Raw genomic sequence first — 20,919 nt, forward strand, 5'->3', positions numbered from 1 at the left:
TGGAGACATGTTATATCCAACCAGAACGGAGTCTCTAAGACTAATAATCCTTGCTATATCTTTTGTTAGAAAAAAATATCCAGTCCTTTAAAGCTGTTCAAGTTAGTAGCTATTGCTCCTTTGTCCCAGAGTTTTGAGAAAAGAGGGGAAACTCCAGTAAAGTGTAATACTCCCAGCAATACATACTGCTTTTACCACCACAAGGATTAAAAATGAAATGCTAAGATTCCTAGAAGCATGTGCTTTCCAGCTACCTTATTTTCTATCCTTTAATGAAACTGAGGTACATACAGTTGCCTTGTACATTGATCCATTGGTTTACATCATCAGATTTATTTTCTTTACTGTTCCATTTCATTATTTTCATTGTTTCCTTGTTCTTGGATGACTAACTCCCTATTACTCACATATTTGTGCAAATTACATGTTCATTGCAATATATTAAAAATGGCTTCTGTTTATAAGGTAAAGATAAAGGTTCCCTTCACACATATGTGCTAGTCGTTGCTGGCTCATCTTCGTTACAAAGCTGAAGAGCCAGTGCTGTCCAAAGACGGCTCCATGGTCATGTGGCCGGCATGACTAAATGCCGAAGGGGCATGGAACACTGTTATCTTCCCACCAAAGTGGTCCCTATTTTTCTACTTGCATTTTTACATGTTTTCGAATTGCTAGGTTGACAGAAGCAGGGACAAGTAATGGGAGCTCACTTCATTATGCAGTGCTAGGGATTCAAACTGCCAACCTTTCTGATTGACAAGCTCAGCATCTTAGCTACTGAGCCACCCCGTCATTTTTATACCAGCATCCTTGTTTCATCTCATGTTAATTATTCTACTCTGAATTTCATTTGTTTTGTTTCTTTTGCCTTATCATACTACATTAGTATTGTTTTCCCAACTGTTTTCACAACAAGCAGATTTGCTTTCAAAAGTCAAATAATATCAGATCATTATTTAATGAACAAAACAAATCTTCTAGACAGAACACAGTTATTTTTATTTTTAAATAAATGAGTGCATTGTTTTATTATAGTGAAATAATTACCTTTGTATATTTTAAAAAAATCAATGGAAGTTATTCTTTGTTTTCTTTTTCTTTTTGGAACATGAGTGAACAATTTATAGCACATAAGATACATAGTTTATGAAGTATGAAGCAGCAGTTTCTTCCAAGAGATTTTTTCCAAAGATCAGGAATGTATGGATGCATAAATCATTATTGGCACTTTCTTCTGTCTTCTGTCTAAAAATTATTTCATAAATCTAGCTTTCCTTCATGTATCTCTGACAACTGTGAGAGCAAATCAAGCACCAAAGGGCTAAACAATGTGACACATAAAATACATACTGAACATTTTGTCTTTAGAGTTTTTATTTTTTACTGTAAAAAGTAAGCATGTTAATTTTGATCTGACAAGTCCTTCCTGCATCAGGAGAAACTTAATTTCTTTTGTCCTAACATATTTGATTGTTCATATTTATCTCCTTAGCAAGAATACATTTTTAAAAATCTCATATTTGATCTTAATATGTAATCTCTTACATATTAAAACATGTTTAATTTGGTTGCTGAATTAACCAATTCTAGGATTGCAAAAAGCAGCAGTTGCAAAATAAATAAATAAATAAAAAATCAATGCATAAAATGGTGTTGGATGTCACAACACATTAAGCTACAGAAAATGAATAAAATTTAACTTTAATGAAGGTACATTCTTACAATCCTTTGGAAACTGCCTTTTCCAAATTCCATGAGGTTTGACGGAAGCTTGATAAATTGTTATGGTTTTTGACAGCTCTGACTCAAAAGGCTGACATGCATCTCAATATAAGTTGAGATACCCTCAATTGTATAATCTGATGTATAATCAGTAGCATTCTTATACTGTCCTCTACACATAACTGAATGCTTACCCATTAAGTTCATGGAAATAGGAATCCTGCTAGCTTAAAGTTCTTATCTTTTTAGAGGGCATGCTTGTTTATTTCTGGTTGATACTAATTTCATTTTTGTTAGGCTATTTGGCATTGGGCTAAATATTGTATCTTCCAGCGCATTTCACTAGTTTGATACCATAGATATTTTGTGGGTTGGAACCAGCTGGGTGCACATAGTTCTCCTTAAAATCTGTACGATTTAGATTTAAAACGATGTCATTAGATGATTAGTTTAATGTATTTTACAGTAATATTTTAGAATAATAGCATTCTAATATATACTTCCTTTATTTTTTTCCCCAGCTAATAGCCTAATAACAATTGGATTATCAGGTAAGAAGCTTGGTATTTTCTATCTGTATTATTCTTTTTCATTGTTTCTCTTTTTAAAAAGGCAGTCCTTAAAAGATTGATTTCTGACACCTTTATTCAAAGTATATATATTACACATAACTAGAATAAAATATAAAAAACATGATGCTGCTGGGAATTAAATTTCAATATTTACAAGGACTGCCTCATATATGACTGTTTGGAGAAAAATCAGAGAAAAATGAGAAAAATCAACACAATTTTATAAGTTGCAGTAACTTTCATTTTTCTTTGAATATTTAGCTTAATAAATTGATACTGTATTTCTCTAAGGAAAATATATTCAGCAGCAATATTTTAAATGAATAGTGGTCAATTTTCTTCATGCAGATTTTATATTTGCTTAACTGAGGTGTAAATAAATAAATAAAACTCTGAAGTGATAGTCAAACTGACTAAGCAGATGCTTTTATTATAGACACAAAGCAAGTATCTCTCAGCAAATCCTATCTCAGGTCCTGGCATCTGCAGAGGTGGTATTCAGAGGGTTCTGACCAGTTCTGGAAAACTGGTAGTGGAAATTTTGAGTAGTTTGGAGAATCGGCAAATACCACCTCTGACTGGAGATTTTACAGTATCCTTCTCCTGCCATGCTCACCAAGCCACGCCCACAGAATTGGTAGTAAAGAAAATTTGAATCCCACTACTGGGCATCTGCTATTAATTCCTATGAGAAAATAGAAATATGTAGCAAAAAGGAGAAAAAAAAAAGCAGCACTGGATACTACCATGTTTCCCCCCCCAAATAAGACCTATTTAGAAAATAAAAAATAAGGTAAGTGCAATTAAGCTTAGTTAGTTCCTTTATCTTTATCTTTATACATATACTTGTCTAAGTTTGAAGTTATCTTATTATAATAAATTATGTCCAACAAGGCTATTCAAATAACTGTGCCCTACAAGGCTGCTCAAGTTGCTGTAAGTATTGCTGCTCAACTGTGCTATTCATTCGCACAATACTCATGCTGTCAACACAGATGATCAGGTTGTGTTAGAGTGGCCTGGGAAACACTCACAGCATCCCTACTCCAACAAGAGTCATCTCAAAATTCGGGCTCTCAGTTCATTCCAGTCTTCTCTTTATACGCAACTTGTTTACTCAAAATCCATGTATATAGTATGTATTCCCCCAGCCATGTCAGGAACTTTACATCCTCACTGTTTGTTCCAAGACTCCATTACATTCCATACACCCACTGTACTTGTTATGACCAACAATAAATCATTCATACATATACTCAACATCTTTCCTTATCAATAGTGCACACATTCCAGCAATGTGAATTTCCCAGTGAGTTCATGAAAAGCCTAACTATAGTTGTATTACTGGTTATCTATATTTATAACTTATATTTGTGATATATTCATAACATATAACATAAAATATGTTACAGCTGCACTGGCAGCAGACGGAGACAGAGGCCCAGGGGGAAGGCAGGCAATCCAGACGTGCCACATAGACTGTGGCAAAACTAAGAATTGATGGTCTGGAACAGGCAAGCTGGCCATGGGAGGCTTAACTTTGCGCAGTGGCATCAGTAGCAGAGACAGAGGCACGTGTGTGTGTGAAAGCAGGTGATCAGAACATGCTGCATGTGCTGCAGAAAAACCAAGAGTTGATGGGCCCGGCTAGCTGGCTGTGGGAGGCTTGCCTTCGTGTCTCTTGGCTTCCTTGCTGCCCACACGGAGCGTCAGGATTGTCTGTCTTGCCCCCCCCATGCCTTTGCCTCCATCTGATGTCACCACCGCCACACAAAGATGAGCCTCCTGCAGCTGCCTGCTGGCTCAAGCCCATTGATTCTCAGCTTTCAGTGTCTGGATTGCTTGCCTTTCCTCCTGTACCTCTGCCTTCATCTGCTGCCGGTACTGCTAAGATGAGCCTCCTGCTGTGCCTGCCCACTCCGGCCCACTGACTTTCAGCTTTCCCGTGGCCAGTGGTGGGATTCAAAATTTTTAACTACCAGTTCTGTGGGCATGGCAGGGGAAGGATGCTGTAAAGTCTCCAGTCAGAAGTGGTATTTGCCGGTTCTCTGAACCACTCAAAATTTCTGCTACCAGTTCTCCAGAACTGGTCAGAACCTGCTGAATGCCATCTCTGCCTGTGGCCCACATGGTGCATCCAGATCGGGTGCCTCCCCCTCTGTCTGCTGCTTGGGTAATCAACTCACCTGCATTATGTGGCCTGCACAGTCTTCTGAGAGACTGGTGGGCTGTAGCTGCTGCCGGACACCATCACCTCTTATTCACATGCTGGGGTTGGCGCACCCAGCCAGGCTAATCACCTTGATATTGTGTTTCCCTGAAAATAAGCCCTAATGCGTCTTTTGGAGCAAAAGAAAATATAAAACCAAGTCTTACTTGGGGGGAAACATAGTATCTGTCAAAATCTAATCCCTTTTCTTGATTAATCATCCATACCTCAGGTCCCATCAGTGCACAGATTAAGTTACAATTTCTTACAGTTTTCATTTAGTTCTTTATTTCTTGCTACAAAAGATTCTAGTGAATACAGCTTGACTGAGAAAAGATAAACACGGTCAAACCTGGTTAGTATATTCCTTGGCTGTAGACTATGGGCCTTAGAATAGACTGGGAAGTTGAAAAAAAAATCTCAAAGTAAACTACTTTCTAACTCTTAACCCTAAAAGCTGTATTCAGCCTGACAGAAACTTTATTTGTTATTTAATACCTGTTGTTCCTATATGACAAATCTAAATTTATTTGGATCAATCACACTTTAATATAATATTTAGTATAATAAAAATGATGCTTTTGTGAAGAAACCAAATGATATATAATATATATAATATATATATATATATATATATATATATATATATATATATATATATATATATATATATATATATATATATATATATATATATATATATATATACATACATACACATACTCCTAGAGTAATGAACTTACTTCAGTGATGCTTAAATAATATTAATATTAAAAACAATGGGAAATGGAATGTAAAATTTATTGTTAAACATTGTGGTTGTTAATGAGTCTCCTGTGACAATACTCGATTTTATAATTATTATTATTATATTTTGCTGTGATCATTAACAAATCACCCATGGTTGTTAAGCAAGACATAATATGACCACAATTTGTGACTTCCTTCCAGCTTCCCCATTGACTTGATTTTTGCCTGGTTGGGAAGGTCACAAATAGTAATCAGCTGCCATGGTTGGAAATCCAGACTGGCTGCCAACATCCAGATTGCTATCCTATGATTTCAGGGAGCAATAGAATGATTCTAAGTGTGAGGACTGGTTGTAAGTCATTTTTCTATACTGTCATAATTTGAACAGTTGTTAAACAAATAATAAATAAGCGAAGATCTCCTGTAAAAGTTTTAGGGCTTCACAATATCTAGCTAATGTCATGTCTAAGGTATAAGATATGTGAGCATTCCAGGAATTACATCCACTGCAAATCAGACCTCTGAGGCAATCCGATTCCTCAAAGAACAATTTTTATTGGAAATACCATCCTGCTACAATCTGGTGAAAAGCCAGTTCTGAATCTTCCTGGGCTTTTCACAACCTTAAAAGAAAAAGTTTCCAGTCTTTTCAAAACAATAAATCACATTGTTCAATCTGAATACTAGCTGGTTGCTTGGTTACAACTCTCTCCTCCTCCTGGGGTTGGCCAGCTGCTGGAATGCCTCTGATTTACCAGAGAGCTATTCTATTTTGTCTACCAAATTCCTTCTATTACTCCCCCCTTCATCTCCATACTGTGTCAGCCCAAAATTTAGCTACGGGCCTGACAAGATATTTAATAGTTAAATAGTCTACTTTGATTGGAACTTTGTTTTGATGTATATATTTATAAATCTTCACGTTTTTCCAAAGTGGGCCATAATCATGTTTTGTTGCTGACTTGTTTGTCAACTGACTTTTGTTGATCAGAACTTTTCTGTTTTCTAGGTGCACAACAGCAGATCATCTGCAATGAATCCTTCATGCTACAGAACTTGCCAGTGTGTGGAAAATCCTTTGAAGAGATGATGCACAAAGTGGATTCTACAAAATGGTGCAATCTTACAGAGTTTATACTGTAAGCTTCTGACTGAATTTATATAGTAAGATTTATAATTTGATGTGGGAAAATACTCGCTATCAAAAATGATTATAATATAGCCTTAATTGCACAAAGCACAAGCTATTAGAATGTGTGGAACTTCTAGATGCAATAACAATAGCAATAGCTCTTACACTTATATAAAAGTGTGGTTTACAAACTCAACATATTTCCACCAACAATCTGGGTCCTCATTTTACTGACCTCAGAAAGATAGAAGACTGAGTCAACTCTGAGCCAGTCAGGATCAAACTTCAGGCTATGGGCAGAGTTAGCCTGCAGTACTGCATTCTAACCACTGTACTACCACAACTCTACCACATGTCTGCTCAGAGATAAGCCCCTTTGACTATAGCTTAGGAACTGTTGAAGGAACTATAGCACTAGTTCTGGCATATCTGCTCAGCAGTTTTCTATTCAGCTGTTCCCTTTTCCTGACTTATGAACCTATAGCAAAACCTCTCCATTATGTACAACCATTCTGTATTATATTTTGGGTTTTGGTTAAATTTAACAAGAAATGGTATATGCTAATACTTTAAGGAACAATACAAATGATCAGAATTTTCAGAAGAATAGCCTGAATAAATAGTTGGAAACTGGCTTACCATTGCATATGGATCTGATTTACCAAAGTTTATCTGACTTCAGCTACAACCAGAGGGACTTATCTCTGAGTCACCTCTTTCCTGTAATAATTCTCTCATATTTTTAAGTTCCATTTTTTTATTCTCAAAGAGATATCATCATTACACACTCTTATATTTTAGGATTGTTAAAGTCCACAAAGAAAAACACGTTTACTTTCCTTCTTTCTTCTTTCAGTTTTCTAAAGTTCTCAGTTATTCCAGCCCAGGGTCTATACCAAAAACATCAATCAATCCCACAGTCAGTCTTTCCTTGCTTTTTCCTTTATTCTGGTTCTGCTTTCACTTTCTAAGATTCTTCGTTTCAATATTTCTTTAATGTTATATCCATCCAAGTTCAAGTTTCCGTTTTGTTTGAGCTCAAGTTTTTGTCAAAAGGTGGCACTCTCTATTATACAAAGTCTTCACCTTTTTCCCCTATTTTTTTATTTAGGATTTTTTGAACTTCAATATTCCAGCACAGTCCAGTCTCCAATTTGTAAACTTTATTATTATTATTTTTTGACAATCTTAAGTCCAGCTTTATTTTATGCCTGTTTATTGCCAAAATATTTTAGTCCAATTTAGTTAAATCTTTAGTTCCAGCTTCTTCCTTTCCCGGTTCGAAGCCCCACTTAGCTGTCAAAAATATATATATTTTTTTTCCTGTCCCTTTGTAATTTTGCTGTTCACTTTTCTTTTCTTAAAAATTCCATATTACCTTAATCCCAGGGTACTTTTGTTTAGTCGTATTGCCCAGTTGTCCTGGTTCAGATGTTATCCACCTCTTTCTTCCCTCCTGCACAAATCTTAATCCAGCTGAATCCTCCTCTTCGGGGTGGCTATTTTAAACCACCGCTGCAGTCATCTTTGGTGGGAAAAAGACCAAGCCCAGTTGGGGAGATGTGGCTCCCCTCAACCTGGCTTGTGCCTTCCCTTTACTCCGCCGCCCCTCCAAGGCAGCTTCAGCCTCTAATCATAATGATCGGGGCTCTCCAACGAAAGACCATGGACCATAGCCGCAGAGAGTCACGATCTATGGTCTGTCAGTGAGGAGGCTCCGCCTTCTTCCTGAATTTGGACATAGTTTTTTGTGCTATCTATTAGGAACAGATCCAAAACCTTTAATGAAAGAGCGTTATTAGGCTCCTAGAGATCTTTGATGGATTAATTGTAAGTAGGAAGCAAAGAGATTCAACTGACCAACTTTTGGTAAGATAAGAATTGGAAAAATGAGCTTGAACACCAAAAGCAATAAAAGAGACTGTAATAAAATATGTGCCATTGGCTCAGCAGCAGTCTACTAAAAGAATATTATTAAATCAACATCAAGGTGTGGAACTAAATCTTACACTATGTATGGCAGAAGATGGTTTATAAAAGTTATTGAAATAGTAGTGGGAAATTTAATTTATTATCCTGTATATCCAGACCAAGGAATCTGTTTAATTTCTTGCAGAGTTCTATGAAAGTTGAGTAGTATTTGAAAACCAGATTGAGGTCACAGAAAAAAGATCTTTTTCCAAGAGGAAATGAATCTATATGTTAAAGTGAGTTGAACCAGTAACTTTCCTCCAAGTTTTCTCTCAAGAAAATTTTTACAAAGTTCTAGCCAAAGTTGCAACCAAGAAAATGCATTTAGGGTAGAGTAAGGAACTCTGGAAAAATTCTACTGATATTGATTGAATTGCTTCTATGTATGATGAATCACAGAATAAAAATAAGCACAAAGTTGACTCCAAGTAACAGTAAGCCCAGCAATTTGCATTAAATATTTAAAGTAAAGATTAAACTACAGCTGATAAATTTGATGTGCTGGCAGACTTTGGAAGCCAGCCTATATGATATACACAGAAGACTGAAAGAAATTTATGCATTTAAATCCCTTTACCTATTTGACTGGGAAGTTGATAATTTTCCTCTTATACTAGTAGTATCTCTTCATGAAAACTAAGAAAAAAAGTACGAATAGATCTTAATGAAGTTTGCTTAATTGATTTATAGGGTAACTCTGGGTGACTTACATTTACATGTAATTTAAAAGATAAAAAGTTAAGAACAAACATTAAAACCAAAGACACATGGCAGAGGGCAGGGGCGGAGTGTGGGGGAGGTGGGATCTTTTATTACTGAATCAACGACCTCCATTGCACTTAAGGCCTCCACTGGGGCCTTAAGCCAGCTGGCAAAACAACATCTTTAGGACATTACGAAAAGATAGGAGGACTGGGGGTAAGGTGTTCCAGAGGGCAGGAGCAACAGCAGAGAAGGCCCTCCTCATGGACACTGCCAATGAAAATAATTGGGCTGATGGGACCTTTAGCATGCATCCACTGATGGCCAGAGTGGTACGGGCCAATCCCAGTGGCATGAGACAGTCCCTCAAGTAATTTAGACCCATGCCATAAAGAGCTTTAAAAGTGATCACCGACACGTTGAATTGCACCTGTAAGCAGATTGGTAACCAAGGCAGCTCATGAAATAGTGATGTGACAGGTGCTATTCTTGTGCCCCCGCCAATAACTATGCTGCTACACTCTGCACCAACTGTAGCTTCTGAATGGTCTTTAAGGGTAGCCCCATGTAGAGTGCATTACAATAGTTCAGTCATGAGAGACTGAAGTCATGAGTCATTAGAGACTGAACAATTGAGCACAGGGAATCCTTATCCAGGAAAGGCCACAAATGGAGCACAACACAAAGTTGTGCTCCAGTGGTCAAACAGGAATCATAAGCCCAGGAGAACCCCCAAGTTGCAGACCAGATCTTTCTGGAGCAGTACCACCCCATCCAGAGTCATAGATGACAAAGTCCCAGATCCTGGAGCCCTGTGTATCCAAAGCCATTCAGTCATATCAAGGTTCAGTTGAAATATGTTCTCCCTCATTTAGGCCTCCCCAGCCTCCAGGCATTGTGTGGGCAGCAGCCACAGCATCACTTGGGTAACCAAGAGTGGAAATATATAGTGTACAATATATACCTCGACCTGTGGTGATGGATGATCTCACCCAGCATGTTCATATGGTGTTGAATAAAAGAGTGGAGAAAGTACTGAGCCCTACAGTATACTACAGAGTAGCAGCTGAGGGCTGTACCTCTCACTCCCTATCAATACTGATTTATAGGGAGAAAGGAGCTAAGCCAGCGCAGAACTGTGCCATCCATCTCCATCCCCTGTACCAAAAGGATATCATGGCCAATGGTATTGAAAGTATCTGAGAGGTCAAGGAGAGTAAGAATGGCTCCACTAGCCTATGTCACTTTTGCCAGAGATCACCAACAAGCATGACCAATGCCGTTTCCATCCCATAACTATGAATTCTGACTAAAAGGTGTCCAGATAGTCTATTTCATCCAGGATCCTTTGCAACTGCCAGGTCACCACCTTTTCATTGATTGATTGATTAGCCCTTGGGCCATATCAAAGTGCAGAGTTCTAAAACAAATTATTACTAAAATTTGATAAAAGCAATTTAAAATGGAATTGGAATAAAATATGAATTAAAATGAAATATGATATATTTTTTTTATTTTGAATATAAATAATACAATCGTAATACATATAAATCTAAATACAAAAAAGGAAAAAAATACAAATAGTACAGAGCACTGCCCTGAAACCTCCCCCCCCCTTATATTTCTTAAATAACTTAAACAATTTAAAGATATACAATATATTCCAATTGTGCCCTTACCCTTCCAAAACAACATATATTCTTGAGTAGGTTTATTCCCTTTGCCTTCCACCAACACTGGTTTTATAAAATCCTCCCATATTTCATTATACAGTAATTGTTTACTTTAATCATCTCTTTTAAAAATTTAATTTCTATTGTTAACTTATCATTTGTTTCCATACTCCCAATTTCATTATACCATTCATTTCTTTAAATATCCCAATTTCATCTCCAATATTTAGCCATCACTAATCTAGCTGCCACTATCAAATTTACAATCAATTCCTTTTTCATTTCACCAGCAACAGTAATGTGATCCTTGGTGACATATCTAAATTTACATTCAAAGTGCTCTAATTTCCCTAAAAACCATGTCCCATACTTTTTGTGCACTATCATAATCCCACCTCATATCTTTATATGTTCCAACCTCTTTCTCACACTTCCAACAAATATTTGTATATTTAATATCTATTTGATTTAATTTACATAGTGTTAAGTACCAGCTCCATATCACTTCATATCCATTTTCCTTAACTGTAACTGACATATTCTTACATACTTTTCTATTCCAAATATTTTTCCAGTCATTATCATATATTTCTCCTAAATCTGATTCCCAAATTAATTTTAAATCTTTTGTCTGCTCTTCTAATTCAGTTAATATTCTATATACTTTCCCAATTCTTTCTTTACCTATATATTCTTAATTCACCTCATATTTTTTATAATCATTTCAAATTTTGTTAACTCTATCTTTCTCCTTGAATCTTTCTTCCATTTTTTTATCCATTTCTCTAATTGTATTAAATTCAACCAATTTAATTTAATATCTGATAAAACATTCTTTAGTTGTGTTACATTTTTTATCTTGTTGTCTAGCCTTCCCATTTATGTCACCCCTGCAATCTATCCCAATCAGTCCCATATACGCAGATCTCACATTTGCTTAAGTCCTGTGCTGTGTTAAATGTTATTTTCAAATTCTGGCCACACATAAGGTAAGTTTTTTTGATATGGGGATCACAACGGGTCATTCATTTGACCAAGGTACCTGTCTCCCACTCTCTTATACAGGCAACAGTCAAATAGGATGTGAGCCAGGTCTTCTTCCTCTGCTGTTCGACAAATGCAGAGATGTCCGTTGTAGGATATAGAATGGAATCTCCCATATCTGACCATTGTGTTAAGCTGTTTGAATCTCGCTTGCGGAAATATCTCCGTAAGATGTTTTGGTAGTTGTAACTTCAAATAGCTGTCTATTTGAGTAGTTTGTTTGTGTTTGCTCAGCCATTTCAAGCTATCCACCTTACTAGGGATAGCTATATCATTTTGTGTTTCTATATCCTTAATTCTTTGGGTAGCTCTTTTTTTAAATCATTCTCTTGTTATACAAGATACAAGAAGGTCACAGCTTCTTACAAAATTTGTTAGTTTGGTGATCCAGGAGATTTATGGTTGTAATTTTATTTGCTCTAGGAGACATAACTTGAGGAGTCTATCAGTCTCCATTTCATTGACTTGTTCCAGTAGCTATATGGTCTAATTTTGGATAGTGCATGAATTGTGTGAATTCCCAATTCAGCTCTAACTGCTTGAGCAGATGTTCTTAAAACTACACCCAAAATACATCTCAAATACTGGGACTGTGTTGGTTCTAGTACTGTGGTTGAGTATAGACCCCAAACCTCTGCTCCATACAAGAACATAAGGGTAATTGTATACTTTAATTAATGGGACTAGGGATCCTGGATAACTATGGTTTTTTAATTTAAGCAGTAAATTCAAAATGAACTTTTGGTCTAAGTGTACTCAGTTGATGATGGCAAGCCCAAGATCCAGTCTTGGAAAAAGTTATGCCTAAATATACAAAGGTGCTAACCTGTTCAATTGGTTCACTGTCTAATTGCCATCTATATCTCCGATGATGTTTTCCAAACCTCATGATTTTTTATTTAGATTTACTAATGGTTAGGGAGTTATCCTGACAATAAGAACTGAATCTTCTTAATAGCCTATATAATCTTACTTGTGAATGCGATAATAAAATCATATCATCATATCATCAGCATAGAGCAATGTTAGAGTATGTATTTAGGGTGACAGTGAATTACATGTCTCAGAATCGGCTACACACAGGTCATACCATCATGTTAGCTCCTAATAAATCTGTTGTAAATTTTGAAGCTTGGCTTGAAGCTCATGATTTAATTAGGGCCACTTTGGCAATTAGTTGGTTCAAGACAAAGCAGCTATCCATGGTGGGTTGGCTTTGCCTAAAATCTGCTTGTTCTTCTGCAAGGATATGGTTTTCCTCTAACCAGATTTCAATTCTATTTAAAAGGAACGTAGCATATATATTTTTGCTACAATGTCTATCAGACTGATGGGCCTATAATTACTAGGATTCTTTTTATTTCCTTTTTTATATATGGAGACAACTATTGCCACCTTCCACCCATTTGGTATGTGGCAGGTGTTATTTATGTGTGTAAAAAGACCTGCTGATATTGGACCACACCAATTGGGGAATTTCTTAAATAATTTTGCTGGTAAAACTTTATTGATTTTTAAGCTTTTAATGATGGATTGTATCTCCTTTTCCAAGACTGGGGGCCAAGGGGGAGGAATTCTAGAGTTTACTAAATCATTGCTTAAAGACAGGTTCTCTACAGGTTCCATGGAAGTAAACAAACACTGATAATCTCCCAGTCATCAGCAGAGATTGGTATATCAAATGCAGATCTCTGTTCCTTTAGGACACTTGCTACAGAGTGCTAAAATATTACTGAGTTATGACTTTTGGCAGCCAACTGAAATTCTGACTAGATTGAAATGGCAAAACTTTTTTCTTTAATTTTATATTGTTTTAATATTCCCTTTGAAGTCTTTATTCTTGGAAGTCTCTAGCTGTGGCAGCAGTTTGTTGGGCTGCAAGTTAGGAGAAGTGGATTAAACCTTAGAAATGCACTAGTAGTGAACAATGGTTGTTGATTAGAGCTCATCTTTCTCAAGGGCAGCAGAGTTAACTGGATTCAAACTGTTCAAAATTCAGGTTTTAAAGTGATAGTGTCCTCTTGGGAAAAGCAATCCAGAAGTGGAATAGCTTTTTCTAAGCATAATACCTGTTATAGGAAGAATTGAGAAGGATCTCAGAAAAGGCTTCATTTTAAGAAGCATGCTAGAGACATGTAGCTTGCTTAAAAGCCAGCAAAATTCACCTGCAGTCCTTTCTGGCTGGCAGCCATTAACTGTATGGATACGTGCATGGAAATAAAGTGTAGGATTATCTAGAAATAAAAAACTAAAACATACAAAAAAATTTGTGTCACTGTCATCTAAATCATTGTGTTTATGAAAATATGAATAACTGCAATGAATAATAGTAATTAAGATTGATAAAAATTGGGGGACTAACAACAGTCCTTGACTAACAACAGTTCATTTAGTGACCATTCAAAGTTACAATGGTACAGAAAAAGTGACCTATGGCCATTTTTCACACTTATGCTTGTTGCAGCATCCCCTGGTCACATGATCAAAATCCGGGTGCTTGGCAACTGACTCACATGTATGTGGACTGCAGTGTCCCAAGGTCATGTGAACACCTTTTGCAACCTTTTGACAAGCAAAGTCAATGGGGAAAACAGACTCACTTAAGAACTGTGTTACTAATTTAACAACTGCAGTGATTCATTTAACAAATGTGGCAAGAAAAGTTGTAAAATGGGGCAAAACTCACTTAACAACTATCTTGCTTAGCAACATAAATTTTGGAGTCAATTGTGGTCTTAAGTTGAGATTATTAGCAGTGATGGTTTCAGAAACTATTTTTAGGCCGAATCGATTATAACAAAACAATAACAGTTTGAATGTGCCAAATGTTAGCTTTAAAGCTTGTTAGCACCTGTTTTCTCCTGTCCTACTTCACATATAAGAGTTATGAAATACTATTGACCTCATGAAAACTGTTAGGTACTTATCTCTTCTATTTTGCCTCTTATGACTTTTAATGACAGAAAGTTTAGTATAGATAGATTATAAATAATTTATTATTTATAGAATGTACTTGATTGAAATATATAAATTTTCTGCAAACTAGGCTGCAGAAAATTTTTGGAATTTATATAATGATGCAGTTTTATTTTTGAAGAAAAAGGTTTTCTTTAGAGTATATAGGCTCATAAAAAAACTAGTATCTATGAATATTTAAACTCAAGAAAGTAATTTTATATAAGATGCTTAAAAATAGTTGACTGATTATTATGTGCCATCAAGTTATTGTTGATTGTTAGCAACCATACTGATAGATTGACTCCATAAAATTTAAATATTGGATTATTTGTATTACCATTTTCTTCGGGTATTTGCTCTGATACGATTTTGTTACATTGAAAAAAATGTTCCCTATCTCCAAAATTAAATATTAATTTCTATTTTATCCTAAAATGCAATCCTGTCACAGGTTTCTGTATTACTCTATGATGATGTCAATATGACATGTACAATATGACAATGTTGTGCAGATGATCCCCACAGTACCGTAGATTCCTACAAACCATCTCTATTGATTCATAAGGCACCTTTATTAAAAGCCAGTCATGTTTGCTGAAAACCCTCAAGATTTATTCAGCAGCTTTTGAACTAGACACCATTTTTCTTCCAGCTCTTTCAGTTCACTGCTCTTTAATAATTTTTAGGGGATAGCTTTTTTTAGTCTGCTCTGCTGTAATAGAAGTGAATCTTATGAGGCTTACAGTGGTTAATAGTCCACAAAAGCTAATGCCATAATAAATACATTATCTTTAAGCTGCCTGAGATACTTCATTGCTTTTAATCCATGTGTTATCAGCCAGCAACTTTTTCTCTTGCTGAGAAAGGGGGGGAAAGTTACAACCTTCACATGTGACTTTTGTTTTCACTACCAGAATTTAGGAACAGTTGCAAAATTACTAGAAAAGAAGTCTTGCAGTGATAGCTGTCAAATACTGTGAGTCATCTGAAGGTTTTGGGAAATGAGAAAACTTCCCCACAGGCTACTATGGGAGATTTTCTAGATATTATCTATTTTTAATGCAGCAGTTGTTCCATCTTTGGCCCAGTACTCTTCAATAACTTCAGAAATTACTTAGATGAAGAAATTGAAGGTGAAATCATTAAATTTGCAGATGACACAGAGCTGGCAGGAATAGCCAACATCCCAGAAGACAAGCTCAGGATTCAAAAAGATCTTGGCAGACTTGAACAACGGGCCCCATCCAACAAAATGAAATTTAATATGGAGAAAAGCAAAGTTTTACACTTTGGCAGGAAAAACCAAAGGTACAAATATAGATTAGGTGAAGCTTGGCTCAAAAACAATAACAGTGTTGGAGTCCTAGTAGAGTAGAGGGAAGAACAAGAAACAGTGGATAGAAACAAATCAAGGAGAGAAGAAACTTTTTAACAGTGAGAATAATTAACCAGTGCAACAGCTTGCCATCAGAAGTTGGGGTGCTTCATCACTGGAGGTTTTTAAGAAGAGACTGAACAATCACTGATCTGAAATGATACAGGGTCTCCTGCTTGAGCAGGGTTGGACTAGAAGACCTTGAAGGTTCCTTCCAGCTCTATTCTGATTGACTGAAAACTCAAATTTTATACTTTTAACTGATAAGTCATAGTATTGTTATTTAGTTAGCCACAGATAACCATCAATGAAAGCTAAATTTACATCAAAAGCCAGGTATGCAATAATCTAGCCCACCCTGCCTGCTTAAATGCAAACAAAAACCTAGCTGATAGATTAAAAATTCAGATACATTCTTTTTTCTATGTCCATCATGTTCTCCTAAGCTAATCAAACTGAATACCCTACCTGACAGAGTTGAAAACATACAATCACTCACTCACTCAATAGAAGAATGCTTAGCAACACGTTTTAAAACAACTATACAAGCAAGCCTAATTTCTCGTGAAAAAAAAATACAGCACAGATAAGTGAGTACCTATCAGCTCAAAATCAAATCCCACAACAACCACAACCACTACCTCTACTACAGTCACAACTACAACCAAAATAACCACCAAACCACAGCCATAAGCAATTACTATCCCTTCAAATAATTCCACAAATAATATCTCCTTACTCATCAGAGACACCATGGAACGTGAAAAGAAACGTCCAAATGCCATCTTATTTGGTCTCGAAGACACCAACGAATCAGATGACATCACCAAAGTTCATGATATAAGCAACTCTAATACAACAAACATCTCTCCTGAAGATATCACTGAAATAACCAGAGATGGCCATGGGTACAAATACAATGACAGCTCTGTGGCCTCAAGATTTTGTAGAGTTGTATGCAAAAGAATCCAGCAAACGCATATTCATTCAGACAATAAATGCCATTGCAAAAACTAATCCCAACCACAAAAAACTTCGCTCAAGACCAGACTTTTCCATACTGCAAAGAATCCGCTCCCATGAACTCCGTGCAGAACTCAAAAACCATCTAGACAATGGAGAAAAGGATCTATACATTGACTACAGAGCTGATTGCATCAAAAGAAAGCCACACAACCCACAACTCCACATCCAACCCCACTCCATCCAGTCCAACATCATTCAAAACTAGGCATGCACGCCCCTAACTACCTCTATTCCAACCACAACTGGCCTTAAATGCAAGCTACTCAATGCAAGAAGCCTTGTAAATAAAATACCCGAATTTCTCCTCTTACTAAATTAGGCTAAATTCGACATTGTATTTATCTGTGAAACATGGCTCAATGCATCTCTCCCTGACTCCATTACCACAGTAAGAGATTATCATTTTTACCGATCAGATCATGAAATCCATAGAGGAGGTGGTGTTGCTATCTTTTATAAAAAGTCCCTACATCTAAAAAACATCCAAGTTACCCAGGAGCTTGCTATTCCTGAGACCATTGTCTGCGAACTGTCCTTAAATATCACATTTCGGTTCTTACTATGTTATAGAGCCCCTGATTATGACATCGAACATGTAAATAAGATAAATACACTACTAACATGGGCAGCATCCTACCCACACACTTTTATCTTTCTTGGTGACTTCAATGTACCTCATATTAACTGGACCCTTAACGAATGTACAACTGAACCCACACATGCAACCTTCTACAATGTAGTAACAAATCTGGGCCTAGAAGAACTAGTAATCAACAACTCTAGACTTAACAACTTCCTCGATCTCATCTTCTGCAATAGTTTGAATTCAATTTACAGAATACAAATTAAAGAACCCTTTTCCAACAGTGACCACAACATGATTGACTTTTGTCTCAATATATGTCCACACAAAAATCACAACGATGAAATCCCCAATTATAACTTCAGAAAAGGCAACTATGATCTTGTAAACAACGATCTCTCATCCTTGATTGGCAATTTCTAGTCTCTGGATGCAATACTGTTGAAGACCATTACAACATATTTTTACTTGAAGTCAAAAGAATCATCAAACTATATGTACCATTAACATCTTCCGAAACCAGAAAAAACAAATTACCCAAAACAATAAGGAAGCTTCAATCTGAAAAGAAATAACTTCGGCAGAAAAACAAATCTGGTCATGTTGCCAACTTCAAAAGCCGATGCAAAAATGTATGCCACCAGATAAAAACTGAATGCACCAATTATCACATGAAACAAGAAGAAAACCTTCTATGCACCAATTCCACCCGCGCTTTCTACAATTTTATAAACAACAAACTAAAAGATTCAAGGTCCATCCCACCCCTGAAAGGACCTAATGGTAAAGACTGCAATGACGACACTATTAAGCCAACTTCTTTAACACCTTCTTTGGCTCAGTATTTGTAAAAAGCAATGGATCATGCCCAGTATTTCCTAGTCAAACCACAGACAACTACAATGATCTAATACATATCAATTTTACAGAAGACATTGTTGAAAAAGCACTGCGCAATATAAAACCATCTCTATCTATTGGACCAGATGGAATATATGCCTACTTCTTAAAAAGAACTACCCACTGCCATAGCTGAACCTCTAAGCATAATCTTTGAAAAATCTTTCAGGACCAGCTCCTTGCTAAAACTATGGTCACAAGCCACAGTCATCCCCATCTTCGAAAAGGGAGACCCCAGCCTAGTTGAAGATTACAGACCAATCTCTTAATGCTTTGTCACCTGTAAAGTCATTGAATCAATTATTAACCAATCCATCAACCTTCACTTAGAAACAAACAACCTACTCTCTAATAGACAATTTAGTTTTAGGAAAAAACTATCATGTAATCTGCAACTCTTACACTGCAAAAATATATGGACTACACAACTCGATCAGGGTAAAGCAGTAGACGCAATCTACATAGACTTCTGTAAAGCCTTTGATTCAGTGGTACACGACAAACTACTCCTAAAACTAAAATCTTATGGTATCTCTGGACACCTGCATAACTGGATAGAAGCATTCCTGTCAAACAGACAACAAATGGTCAAAATTGGGAGCGTCCTATCAAATTCTGTACCTGTCAACAGTGGTGTCCCCCAAGGCAGTGTTCTAGGACCAACTCTTTTCATACTCTACGTAAATGACTTCTGTGATCATATTAAGAGCAACTGTGTTCTCTTCGCTGATGATGTAAAGCTATTCCACACTACAGACAATACTGGTACCCTTCAAAAGACCTCGACTATATATCAGAATGGTCAAACAAATGTCAACTTCAAATCTCAACAAATAAATGATCTGTCCTACATATTGGCAAAAAAAATATATCAGAAAATAAAATACAGGCTGAATAATAAAGACCTTGTTGATGATCCAATTATCATCTTGTTGATGATCTGTCAAGGATCTTGGAGTACTCATCTCAAATGACCTAAGTGCTAGAGCCCACTGTAACTACATAGCCAAAAAGGTGTTAAGAGTTGTTAACCTAAACTTATGTAGCTTTTTCTCTGGTAATATTACACTACTAACTAGAGCATACAAACCTTTTGCTAGACCAATACTCAAATACAGCTCATCAGTCTGGGACTCACATTACATATCTGATATTAATACAGTTGAGAAAGTCCAGAAATATTTCACAAGAAGAGTTCTCTACTCCTCTACTTGTTGCATAATACATTATGCTACCAAACTCGAAATTCTAGACCTAGAAAACCTAGAACTATGCTGCCTTCGGTCCGTTCTAAGTATAGTATATAAAATCATACATTGCAATGTCCTACCTGTCAATGAATACTTCAGCTTCAACCATAACAACACTAGAGCAAACAATAGATACAAACTCAAGATTAATCACACCAAACTTGATTGCAGGAAATACGACTTCAGCAACAGAGTGGTCAATGTCTGGAATACTCTACCTGATTCTGTGGTTTCTTCCCCAAACCCCCAAAACTTTAACCTTAGACTGTCTACTATTGACCTCACCCCTTTCCTAAGAGGTCTTTAGGGGGCATGCATAAGCGCACCAATGTGCCTACCATCCCTGTCCTATTGTTTCTTTTATTTTTTTTTATTTTTCTTATATGTATCCATGTATTCATAACTATGTTTTTAACTTATACCTTTTATCTTGTAAGCAATTGATAAATAAAAATAAATAAATAAAAATAAAATAAATAAAAAGATATCACTTGTTTCAGTTGAATTCAGTGTACTGTTTGCAACCAAACTAGAGCTCACAGATAGAAAATTACTTAAACTATTTTCCCACTGCTGAGCTCTATTTTTCCACAGAAAGAAAGCCTTCCTTTTATCCTTAGCATCATTTGTTTGTATCCCACTTTTATTATTTTTACAAATAGCTTGAAGCAGAAAGCTAATCCAACACACCTTCCTCCTATTTTTCCCACAAGTGGACTGAGAGTGACTGGCCTAAGGTCATCCAGCTGATTTTCATGGCTAAGGCAGAACTAGAACTCACAATCTCCAGCTTTTTACCCTGGAGTCTTTATTGGCTCTTTAATTTGGAAAAGATTAAGAAAAGTGATTGGTAGATTCCCCCAGTTTAATTATCCTCCCAACAAGTGTTTCCCACTGGTGGAAAAACAGTCACCAATTTTGCTCATGTGTGGTAGGTTTAGAGGAGAGTAAGCAGGTGTCTGGAAAACTGCATGTCTTGGAAGATGGTGCAAGTTATCCAATTACCAGGATGTGCAGAATCCTTCCTTGCACTGTCCGGAATCCTTGCTTGA

At 36.4% G+C, this 20,919-nt stretch overlaps 2 protein-coding genes across 2 annotated transcripts in view; both read left to right on the forward strand.

Annotated features, from left to right (window-relative positions):
- Window positions 1-20,919, forward strand: part of RAMP3 (receptor activity modifying protein 3) — a 72,922-nt gene that overhangs the window by 23,690 nt on the left and 28,313 nt on the right. The window contains exons 2-3 of the mRNA XM_026702316.2: window positions 2,244-2,273; window positions 6,263-6,392. Coding sequence (XP_026558101.1) covers window positions 2,244-2,273; window positions 6,263-6,392 — 160 coding nt within the window. The remainder of the gene's footprint in view (window positions 1-2,243; window positions 2,274-6,262; window positions 6,393-20,919) is intronic.
- Window positions 11,857-18,292, forward strand: LOC148124097 (uncharacterized). Its single transcript, XM_087915903.1, is given in 3 exon segments — window positions 11,857-11,941; window positions 17,524-18,117; window positions 18,120-18,292. Coding segments are annotated over 3 exon segments (852 nt in total).

Source organism: Pseudonaja textilis, chromosome Z (genome assembly GCF_049901715.1).
Source record: "Pseudonaja textilis isolate UNSWEBS1 chromosome Z, rPseTex1.2, whole genome shotgun sequence".
NCBI lineage: Eukaryota > Metazoa > Chordata > Lepidosauria > Squamata > Elapidae > Pseudonaja > Pseudonaja textilis.